The sequence below is a fragment of the Maniola hyperantus genome, chromosome 5 (genome assembly GCF_902806685.2).
Source record: "Maniola hyperantus chromosome 5, iAphHyp1.2, whole genome shotgun sequence".
In the NCBI taxonomy this organism is placed as follows: domain Eukaryota; kingdom Metazoa; phylum Arthropoda; class Insecta; order Lepidoptera; family Nymphalidae; genus Maniola; species Maniola hyperantus.
This window is the reverse complement of record NC_048540.1, coordinates 7026986-7039329: the sequence shown is the minus strand read 5'-3', so window position 1 is coordinate 7039329 and position 12344 is coordinate 7026986. Positions and strand designations below refer to the sequence as shown.

At 37.5% G+C, this 12344-nt stretch overlaps 1 protein-coding gene across 16 annotated transcripts in view; it reads left to right on the top strand.

Moving 5' to 3' along the window:
* The window catches only part of Stacl (Stac-like), a 194977-nt gene that overhangs the window by 41888 nt on the left and 140745 nt on the right, over window positions 1-12344 (top strand). For 15 of the 16 annotated variants that reach the window (XM_069498846.1, XM_069498841.1, XM_069498853.1 and 12 more), the window contains exons 2-3: window positions 8125-9076; window positions 9311-9499. In XM_069498846.1, the coding sequence (XP_069354947.1) occupies window positions 8425-9076; window positions 9311-9499 (841 nt within the window). In that variant the 5' untranslated portion in view covers window positions 8125-8424. The remainder of the gene's footprint in view (window positions 1-8124; window positions 9077-9310; window positions 9500-12344) is intronic. The other variant, XM_069498855.1, reaches the window with a different exon arrangement.

Here is a 12344-nt window from a genome sequence, read left to right as displayed (position 1 = left end):
ACGGAGTCGAAATATCGTCTGCACAATGTACCTACAGATATCCGTAGGGTCGCGTACCGATACGCTTTTATATATAATACCTACACTAAAAATAAACGCTAGTAACATAGGTACATATTATTATGTATGACCACAAAACCACTCTCTGTAATTGCTTTTGTACATTTGAACAAGAATAATTCCAATGACCCTAATTCTGTTAGTTTTTTTTATCAAAAAGGCATTTTCCATTTCCCAGATCGAATGATTTAGGTCACTTTTTATTTGAAATAATATTTTGTTATGCTTTTTAATTACTAACGTTCGTAAGTCAAATCTACTAAAATAAGTCATAAGTCAAAGGTGATGTTTCAAGTCATTGTGCCACATACGTATACACTGTAGGTAGTAGGTACACTTTCTTAAAAAGTTGAGAAAAATCTCTTTATCCCAGGAAAATTACCAATAATTAATTTAAATGTATAGTTTAATGCTACAAAAATAATTTTAAATTAATAATTTCATGGATTTTTAATAATGGCATGTGGTTACTGATACATGTAGTGACTACTGATACGTGTCAATATTGTAGACCGATGTACATTATTTTCTGCCACGTACTGTACATCACAACTTGCACATAGCTATACCTAGTACGCTACAGGTTGCAGGGTCGAGATGGCAATCGGGGTGGGGACGCTCCGCACACCCGTCATATTCGTGGCATACAAATCAAAATTGTTTAATTAGTAAGCCGACCATATTCACATGCTCACACACATTTGTAGAAACCCGCAAGATCTGTTACGGTACCATTTGCTACGAAACTTTGGTATGTTAGTTTAAAGTCTTAAGGATCTGATGAGGAGACTCAAAGTTAGAAACTTAAGTTCAGTCACTGTTAACTGAATTATGATCATGGAAGTGGGATGTTCTTACTTACGAGTCAGTGCATATCAAACGTCTGTTACTAGTACATATCATCATCATCATCATCAATCCATCGCTAGTCCACTACTGAGTACGGGAGTCCTCTTAGAATGAGGATTTTGGTTGGCACAATGGACAAGTGCAGATTAGCAGACTTAGTAGGTCGGTCATTGATAGTCGTTTATAATGATTAATGAATATCACTCAGTAGGTACCCAAAGACAATCAAAGATTTTAATTTTTTTACACGAAATGATAAAAACGATGCGTGAAAAATTACAAAATATAAAGTACTCTTGTGCGAGTTGCCCAGTGATGTAAACGGAAGTAGGTCAAGTGCCCTGAACAACGGGACCTGCATCCCGACGTCATTATGCTCAGCGTTTTATATTGTAACTAGCTTCTCACACGCTCTCACCTTACTGATAATGAGCAGACTAACAACATAGCTAATTTGGTGCAAAAATCCCAAAATAAACTAAATTGATTTCGGCCCTGTATTTCGTCTCAAGAGAGTCGTTTGTGAATTACTGTGGAATTGAGTGTGATCTTTTGTGAATTCCGCAATCAATTTTAGATTTACCTTTACATAAGTTTAAAAAATCTATTGAACGTATGCTCCAGAAAAAGCCATACTTATTACAAAATCTTACTGTTCTATTCTATCTTGACCTTTACTGGCCTTTGTGTTTGAGACGTTAAATATAAAAGTTTATGTATGAAAAGATCATTAAGGTATGTTTTACTTTTGAATAAATTGATTTTATTTATGAATATAATATCATCCCTTTCAACTCAGGTAGGTAGCTAAGGTTCTGTACATTTAAATTAGCGACAGAATTCCATTTATAATAAACGTAATAACGAAATTCCGTGACACGACAGAACTTAATTAAGTCCATTCTACCCTTTCCGTGACTTTCTTATCCCTAAATACATAATAAAATAATGGTTTTCGATAATAATTTTAGGCTTATATAGGTATAGTAAGATCAAACATTTTACGAGTAACAACCGACTCTTTTGTTGAGCTTCTCACAATGTTGTCTACAGTTGCTAGTCAATTATGGAGACGCTGCTTCTTACCGCATCATAAGCAAAATTTTACAGAGCTATATTATTTTGTCGCTTTTTAGACGTATTCACTTGAGCAGCCTTATTTTGTCTCATGTTGAGGCTTCTTAGCCTGAGTCTGCTCAAATGGATACGAAGTTTAAAATGAAATTATGAGAAAAATTAGGAGCTTAGGTTAAAGGATTGGTTTCCGTTGCACTGTCGGAGCGTAGTGAAGACCAATCCTTACGGCGCTGCGCGCTGTCTAAGTTTCATTCTCTCTCGCACATTCTAACATTTTCATGATAGTGAAAGAATCAGTACACTTTAAATAAATGTGGCTGTGCTACATCTAAGTATAAAGATTACATTAGATATTCATAATTCACTTAGCTAAAAGCTAGAGTACTTACCTACTTTCAAAGAACCCAAATTGTAACTTGAGTTACTTACGTATTACCATAATTGCTCTACTAAACTTTTGGGGTAACTTTTTAAGCTTCAAATTGGTTTCAAAATCATCTTATTTTATATTCCGTTACAATAGTACATTGTGTGACTCAAGTGGTTTATTCTTGCACAGAATGAGTAAGCATTAAAACGTAAAGAGAAAAAAAAAATTGCTACTGAAGCTCGCTCATATTGAAGCGCCAGGATAACGTTTTATCGTTATATTGTTATTTTCTTGTTGGAAAATTAGTGTCTCTTATACTATGTCTATGACTCTACCAACGATTCAGAATGAATATTCTACGGGGAAAAGTCGGTTAAACCCCAGCAGTTGGTAAATGGTGTAAATTTGACTCTGTAAGTCACGGATAAGGGTTTTGTTAATTTGCTCATTACCTATTTTTAAAGTCTTTATCGCTATTGTCTTTAAGTCGCAACGGTGCAACGGATTGACGCGATTTTTGCATGGGTATAGATAAAGACCTGGAGAGTGACATCGGCTACTTTTTATCCCGGAAAATCAAACAGTTCCCATGGGATTTTTTAAAAACCTAATTCCACGCGGACGAAGTCGCGGGCATCAGCTAGTTTTCAATATTGTCAATATTTAAGTTCAAACTTGGTTGTAGAAATTATCATTGCTCAAGGACCTCCTCCAATACAGTAAGTAAGCTGAATAAGAACACCATTAGCGGCGCTCCGTGAAGCCGGAAATGCCTTGTTATTTTCAACCTTCAAGGAGAAGTGTGACTGGTGTGACTCTTTGAGTGATCTGAACAAAAGGAGGTCGAGTGCGCCTCGTGGACGCTCGCATGCCTCCTTAGTTCTTGATATCAGTTCATACGCTCTCATAGTATCAATATTTTTGCAGTGGTCGTTTCTTGATGCTCCATAACTTATAGGTGCTTATAATCTAAGGAAATATTATTGACTAATAGAACTGCTAAACAAATATTTTATAGCTGATCGACTGACAGTGGCGTGCACAGGGTTTGAAGCCAGGGTAGGCATTATTTAGGAAGGAACCTTTACTGGCAGGTCATAATGTAAAATTTGCATTGAGCTATACAACTGGGGTAAGCAGTGCATTTATGCCTCTATGATCTGCACGCCACTGTCGACTGATATATCAATACAGACGCTGTGTCTAGAAATTTTAGGTTTTGCATGAAGGTACTTTTTCTCTATTGCTCTTAATTTGATGTAGATACATGAGAAGCCACAATGCTATTACTTATTAGTTATTACCTATCAATCAATCAATCAGCCTGTTTGCGTCCACTGCTGGACATAGGCAGAGGTTGATTTTTTTCTAGTTCTTTGTAATTTCCATACATAGATTGGCTTCCAACTTCCCTACTAAGTATAATGAATGTTTTCAAAAATATTTTTTGTAAGTACTTATAAAAAGAGCAAAAGTTTAATAAATAAATCACAGCGATGAAAAATTTATTCTATCAAACTATAACAGAACTCCATAACGATAAGATATCTCTACCTACTTTCATAGGAATAGGTACAATTTGCAAAACTTTTTCGAAGTTTAATTGAATATTTTATATGAACATTTTGATAAAATAAACTCCGGCAAAGGTAATATGAAGCAGTTTATGCTTCACCGTGCCACGGCTCGCGCCCGCCACGTGTTGGCATAAATCATCCCTTAAAGGTAATATTGATACATACCTACTAATCCATACCAAATATTATAAATACCACTGTACTAAATTTCATTTAAATCCATCCAGTAGTTTTCGCGTCATGCGTGCACATACAGACAGACAGACAGACAGACAAAAATTCCAAAAAAAAATGTTTTGGGGTCTATATCGATAATAATGTTTCCTCCCAATAAGATTTTCAAAATATATTTAATGTACAGAATTCGTCCAGTAAGTACAGTTTTATTATAAGTATAGATTATTGTATTAATAAAAGGAGTCATGACCCTCAGTTATTAGGAATTCGAAGCAGAGAGAAATCTTGACGTGGAAAATTTTAAGTGGATCTTCATACTGAAGGATTCGCCTACAGCTATTGTGGAAGGGCTTGACCTCCTTTTCTTGCCTAGGCTAGTTATCGCTTTTAGGTAGTTATGTAAAATCCAGAAACAATGTGCCAAGTAGTTAGAAGTTTACGACACTAGACTAGGCGAGAATTTTAAGAATTTAGACTATTTATGTATCTTAGAAAAAAAAGTTGGAGCTGTACACACTTGTCTGACCTCCGAGGATTAGCGAGAAAGGAGTTCAGCTATAAAAACGAGTTGGCAAGCAATGAGAAGGGAGTGTGTAGATGGGATACTTTTGTCACTGGACTATGAGCAAGTGTGTAAGTTTGACTGGCGACTACTCACAGCGTTCACAGAGACATACCTACTTACATTATTTTAATTCCTGCGCGAACTGCGTGAATGTTTTGACCGCCAAGAGATCTTCTTCTGAGAGTTCTTCGCCAGAGTTTTTGGGCAATTTTTTTTTTAATAGCTCTTGTCGCTCCGACAAGCTAGTGGTGAGAAAGTTCTTGCAGACAGTGAGCATAGTCAGCGATCCACTATTGAGTAATATATTTACTTTGACATGGAATCATACATCTATTGTACGTTTCTTGAGCGAGAAGCGATAGTCGCTTTGTGGGCGGTGGTGGGACAAGTGCCTAAAATTGATGCATGGCATTTCTTTCAAAAATAATATTCTTTTTTTAATCAAAATTAGCCCTTGCTTGCAATATTACCTAATAATAAATTACGATGTAGGTACGCATAATGGCAGCGGACTAACCGAGAAACCATTAAACCCAAATTAAATCAGCTTCCACGCGGCATCATACCTGAACGCTAAATCACTAGGGGCACGGCTTTGCCAGAAGAGAGAGAGGTTAGACCACAGAGCTGAACATTAAATCGAACAGATCGTCAAAAGAGGGTACATTATGTCTTCAAGTACCTAAGTATACTTTACCACCACAGCAGCAAATGAAAGGAAAATATTAATAGCGTGCCATTCCTAACATTTACGGCTTTGAAATAGAAATATAGGTATGCAGCCGTCATTCCACTGTACTACAGTGAGTGTGTTAAATTATTATCTTACAGTACGAAACCGACTGCATCTCGGATCCCTAGTGCTCACTACTAGGTATTCTGTGGAGTTAGTTTATGCATTCGGGTGCAACTATACCTAGCATATGGATTATATATCAAAGAAATGTCTTCACACTAACATAACTCTGACTCGAATCATTCTTAGAATAATTTCTCACGATACGATTTATGCCGTGCCGTGTCATGGCAGATAAGAATACAACTGTCACCGCCCCTCCTCTTCCCGCGGTTATGACGGACAACGGGTAGGAGCGTCCTCTCTGCTACTACTTCTATCTACTGTGATCATTGATCACCAACCCGTCTGCCCAACGAGGTGATTATGGGTAAACCCTCCTATTGGGAGAGGCCTTTAGTCCAACAGTGGACTGGTATTTATTGATGATTTATAGCAAGTTAGCGGCGAGTTATTTCGAATAGCATATGATGGCGGTCGTAGCAGTTAAGCATACTACCGAAAGTAAATTTTAGGGGACTTATTAAGTATAGAGCCAGAAACACTAGACTGACCTGACAAAGTCTCGCGCGGTCTTGCCCGTCGCGGGACTTGGATATTTTCTCAAAGAATTCTGTAAGTAGGGTTACTGCATCTTTTGCAACATTTCTATTTTATTTCATGTCGCATTGTAGTTGTGTGAGAGCGCACGACAAGACAAAATGTCGCAATAGGTCGTTTGTCCTAATCTGCCAGAACTCTTCTCGAATGTCTGCGACTAAAGGCACGAGTCTGCCTCGATAAGAGTCCCTGGTGTACAGTGTATGCTATAAAATAATCGAATCTTGACATACGATAGGTATTGAGTAGACTCAACTTTCAAAGAAAGACAGCTCTACGAGTTCTAGTCTCCAGCTTGTCTTGAGCAGTAACCTACACCTAATCCGTTTTACTGGGCTTGCTATTACAAATCAATTTAGATTGGGAGGCTCGTAAATGGACGTACCGTGAAAAGCTACCATTACAGACCCCTCCTCTTGTTGGGAATTGAAATGGAGAGCACTGACCGACTTCAATTCATCCCAACTACGAGAGCATAACTAGATGTCATTTACAATGTTCTTACGCTCGTTTTGCGTCCGTACGAACGCTGCAGCCACGGGCGATTTGCTGCCACTGACAGCACGAGCTTTTCTGTAACATGACGTGATTTTTTTTGTCAAAGAAGGAATCGTTAAAACTCCTTATTTTTGTAATTTAGACTTCGTTTACAGCGACTAAATCGTACAAAAAAAACTGATGGTGTTGATTCTGATGTGTGTAAACTTTGTGCAGTGCTCATACAAGCCGCCAAGCGCTTACGAGCACGAAGAAACCAATAAGTATTGTGTTTTTTTTGTGGAAAAAAATAAAAAATAAACTCACTTTTTATTTTGTTATAAAGAGGACGGAAAACACTTAATAATTTAACTTAATACCATGCTCAAGACTGGTACCTAAAGGTTTGAGAGTTCTAAACTGAAATGGATCTGTAGGTTTGTAAGACAGAGTTGTATAGAAAAAAGAAAAAACCGGACAAGTGCGAGTCAGGCTCGCGAAACGAGGGTTCCGAACTAGTCGTATTTTTTCGACGTTTTGCATGATAATTCAAAAACTATGATGCATAAAAATAAATAAAAATCTGTTTTAGAATGCGCAGGTAAAGACCTTTCATATGACACCCCACTTGATATAGTTATCTTACTTCGAAAATTGAAAATACTAATTATTAGTTCATGACCACAATTTAATTTCTTTTGTGTGATGTAACCACAAATTCGCGGTTTTCAGATTTTTCCGCTAATTTCTGCTATAAGACCTACCTACCTGCCAAATTTCATGATTCTAGGTCAACGGGAAGTACCTACCCTGTAGGTTTCTTGACAGACCGACAGACAGACAGACAGTTTTGAGGTACGGAAACCTAAAAATGCAAGTACCTACTCTAAAATGTTAATAATCTGAATCGGCGCCATCTGATTAGGTACACTAAAGCTTGAGGTTTTAGGCGTAGGAGTCCAGTACGTAGAGAGAAGATATCTCGTACGAAGAGAAATGTTGCTATAAGTAATTGTATCAAATGTTATTTATAAATGTTGAATTTTTTCTCCTACTGCAACCAGTAAATCAAAGTAAGATATGATCATGGCCTAGAAACAGTCAGGTCAAGAGATATCGGTAAAAATGACCATTTCATACATAATTGCAAAAAGTAGTTGGTGGAATAAACGGCGACTCGACAAAACGACAGGTAGGTTGATAATTACGAAAAGAGGTCGAGTGCGCCACAAGAGCTCGTAATCTCCATATTTGTTCATTACATTAATTAATTATTATTTAATACAAAACAATTTATAATGGAAATGAACATACATAATTATTAGGTATGTGGCTATAATAGCCAAAGCGGGCAAAAATAACTGTTTTTTTTGTCTAAAAGTGATTTACCTATCCAACACATTGTTCCTTTCGGAATAAATTCAGTTGCCAAATATTTACATTGTTGTTTTTATAATATTTTTAACTGAATAAAATAAATATTTTCACTTCCCTATAATATAATTTTCATATTTTTTCTTATCTTTCGAGATTTGCTTTCTAAATAATAAATTACTTCAATTGTTTTTCTCTTTAGGTTGAAGACATCTTAAGGACTAGCGACAATTTACGCGAAGAAAATTATCCTACCTCCTATACATGGCTCAAAATCTCTCCCATAAAACATTCCTTACTCCTATCACGCAACAAAAACTAAACGTTAGAGTTATTAAACATTCCACGGTTTTCGTCTTCCTAAAAGTCTTGCAATCGTAATAGCATTGCGATAATAAATGAATCAGGCGTATCAAAAGGCAAAGTAAGTAGGTAGTAAGACAAACGCGCGTAAACCTCTTCGGAGGGCGCGAGGGGCCGGCGCGATGCGGTCTCGCCAGGGATGTACGTAATATATCCTGCGGACGAAGTAGTTTCCCTGACATACAGCTCGCATTCGCTGCCACGGCCTCGGCAGCGACCGACGCTCGATCTCATCTTCGGGCCTCCGCCGCCCTCGCCGAGAAGCGCGAATCTCCTGACCCCGACCCCCGCCCCGCCCCGCGCCACTTCCGTCCCCAAAACGGCGCCCCCGGAGCCTGCGGAGCGCGCGCCGGCTTCGCCGACGCCGTCGCTCGAGCGGCCGGCTAAGCTGCGCGAGCGCACTAAAGCAACTAAACTTTTTAAAAAACTCGGTCGTCACGAGGACTCCACGTTCGGAAAAATAGTAAGGACCCCAGCTCCCGATGAATTCGAGTTGCCAGCTCCGCTCCCTACGCCCGCCTTTTCGCGGAAGAACATTTTCGACAGGGACTTCGATGCTCTGTTCGAAGTTGCTAGCACGCCCGAATTCTGCGCGAATATACGCGTAACGACCCCGGAGCCGGACCGTCGGTCCGATGTGTCGGCGGCGCACTTCCCGTCCCCTGCGGCGTCCTCTCTTAGTTTGCTACCTCCCCGTCCGTACTCAGAGCCCGCCCCGAGCTCCTCTCCGACGCTGTCAGGTCGCACCTCCTCACCATCTACGCCTCCGACTCAACGATCGTCGTTCGAAGGTTTTTGACTGAAAGTTTGAGTTTGGAATTGAAGGCCTGTTCATCGACTAATCTTATTAATACGTGGCAGTCACGTCTACATTGCATGGTGATTGCAAGTTTTAACACAGCGCTTTTCTTAGTCATAGTTATTGAGTTTGATTTTTAATAACGTTTTTTGTTTGTCATATTATGTACTTATAACCCTAATATACTCGTATATTCATAGCCGTAATATTTCTTTTTATTCATCAGGAACAAATTCAAAGCCGAAGAAAGTTAGCTTCTTCCGAAAGCTTAGTCGATCGAAAGATCGATCACCAGCTCCCTCAGTCAACATGCAGCAGCCGTCCATAGAGATGGCCCTTCGGGAGCTGACGCATCCCGCGCATAGTGAGCAACTGAAAAATCAACAACAAGTCACATTCAAGTTGGTCAAAACTGGTAAGTTCATATATTTCTTGTACCGTAAATAGTTTCTAAAAATTTATAATCCAAACCAACATAATGTAACGTCCATCTTAAAAATATGTTCTATTTTAATCATTATTTAAGACTATCATACACAATATTGCAACTTATAATAATGAATAAGTAGCATAAACGTATTGGACTAAGAGCCAGCGCGGACCAGACATTCATTATTTTATAAAAGTTAAAAGATTCTATGCGTATTGTTCCCTACACAGGCAGGAACGATCAGAGGCTATGAAGTTTGGATCGTGGTGGCTTTGGGAAGTCAAATTTTTTTTATATTTTCTTCAGAATAGTATTAGAAATCACGTCATGCAATGCTGCAACACTTAGTATCGTGGCAATCCCTTGCTAGACGCTCTTAAAGTTTAATAAATTGTTAATATTTAAGGGTGCTAAGCCACCATGATCCAAACTTTATAATCGCTGATCGTTCCTCCCTGTATTGGGGATACAATATGCACAGAAACTTTCAGCTTTTATAAAATAACGAAGGTCTGGCAGGCACTGGCTCTCTCTCTGTATATGAGTAATATTGACACAACCACGTTCGAGAAAATCGGCAGCATTCTCTTACACAATTTTCTGAAAACTTTGGTTTAACTTTTGCTTCATGATTTTTCAAAACGTTCGTAGGGCCTCTAAACTAGTTTTACTGGAAATGGGTGAGAGCACGTCGTCGTCTTAAATTAAATTGACCCACTACATGCGAGCAGGGAATCTGGTTACGTCTACTCATTGAATTGAGTAGACGTAAGAGAATTTCTGAATGTGGATTTTTAGGGTTCTGTACCTCAAAATGAAAAAAGGAACCCTTACTTACAGGATCACTTTGTTGTCTGTCTGTATGTTTGTCTGTCTGTATGTCGTGTCTGTCAAGAAACATATAGGCCTAATAGCTGTCTGCATGCCAAATTTCAACCCGATCGGTCTAGTAGTTTGAGCTGTGCGTTGATAGATCTTTTATATATTATTTACTTAGGTATAGAATTTTAAAGGCGATGAGTTAAAAATATGCTATCCCTATATAATTGAGTTTCTTTGTATTCTGTTTCCAAAGTTTCAACGTAAACTGACATGTTATTTATTCCAACCAGCTCCAACCTGCCCTTTTATAGTCGGACATGTTTTCAGTTTTTAAACGTGAATCCTTCCTTTTGATATCCTTTTGATATTCAGTTTATTTTAATCCGTTAGTGAAATCCCATCCAATTCAGTCACGACAAACTCAAATTGGTTTTGCTTTGTACGTTCGTTGCGTACCTATACGTACCTATTCGTATATTTTTAATGTTCTTTTGTTAGAATGTACATAATAATATATCTAAGTACATATTTTTTCTCAGGTTATTTTGATAGTAGACAAGATATAGTACACAAGGAGAAAATGTGTCGTAATGAAAAACAAAATAAATAAATCTATCAATTATTTTAGACCACTAGCTGATGCCCGCGACTTCGTACGCGTGGATTTAAGTTTTTAAAAATCTCGTGGGAACTCTTGGATTTTCCGGGATAAAAAGTAGCCTATGTCACTCTCCAGGTCTTTAAAAATCACGTCAATCCGTTGCACCGTTGCGACGTGATTGAAGGACAAACCAAAAAACCAACAAACTAAAGAATCAACAAACCAACAAACTAACGAATCAACAAACCAACAAACAAACACACTTTCGCATTTATAATACCTAAGGGTACTGATTGTATGTTGATATAATGTTGATTGTTGTATGGCTAGATCGTATTATTTTAGTCAAGTATTTAATCAGTAAGTACTTTATAAAATAAAGTATCTACCTACCTACTTTGAAGTTATGGGATAAGTTATAGGATATTTCAAATCGTATTTTTAAAACATTACAAAAATACCTAGAATACATAATCGACGTTTTACTCTTAGATTTATAAGCTAAAAATTTAGCTAGTCTATGTCTACACAACATTCCTAGCTCCATATTCTACACAAATATGATGACAGGCAGGCTAACGGCTAACACAGATATTTTACACTGAATATTCGCTGATTTAATCTCTCGTAACTCGTAATCCAATTTCGTAACAAGCAAGGATTCAGATTTGGAAGCTTTAGCAGTTACATAAATATTATACGTTGATTTTTTTTCATTTAATTCACTAACAGACTCTAGTCGTATATATTATATACTGAGAATCAATCAATCTTTACACGAATGCCGAAAAAAGAAGTTTTTTTATTCCCTCATAACTTCCGAATGCATGAACAGATATGGATGTATGGGGTTCCATCATCCCAAGTGATATTGGTGATAATTTTTTTGAAAAATTTAGTATAGCGTCTGTATGGCGCCATTTTCATAATGTGATTTTTTTTACTTTTTAGTTCGTTTTGGCACGGCAACGAATTTTTTTTAAAAGACTTGTTCATAGAGGAACTATTTCTTGAATTCATATTCCAAACTAGATTTCCCTCTACATCATTTCGCTCATCCCTCGACGTGAAATTCGGGTCAATCTAAATCCTATTATAGATTTTAATCAATGTAGGGAAATTAAAATGTAACTCTATAGATATCGTCGATTCAGTTGTTTTTGCATGATGCACGCATAAACAAACCAGACCAACTACAACCTAGTTTCAATATTATATTAATAAAATAAAATTTTTGAAAAGTAGGATTATTATGGGTCGTATTTAACGCGGTGGCAAATAATTACGGCTGTTTGAAATATTAAGTACGGCTTCCAAAAATATTAGGTTGGCGACTAATGCTCGGCGACTAAATAATAGAAACATAGGATCCTGATAATATTATGATTGTGGGTATTGTTTAAATTA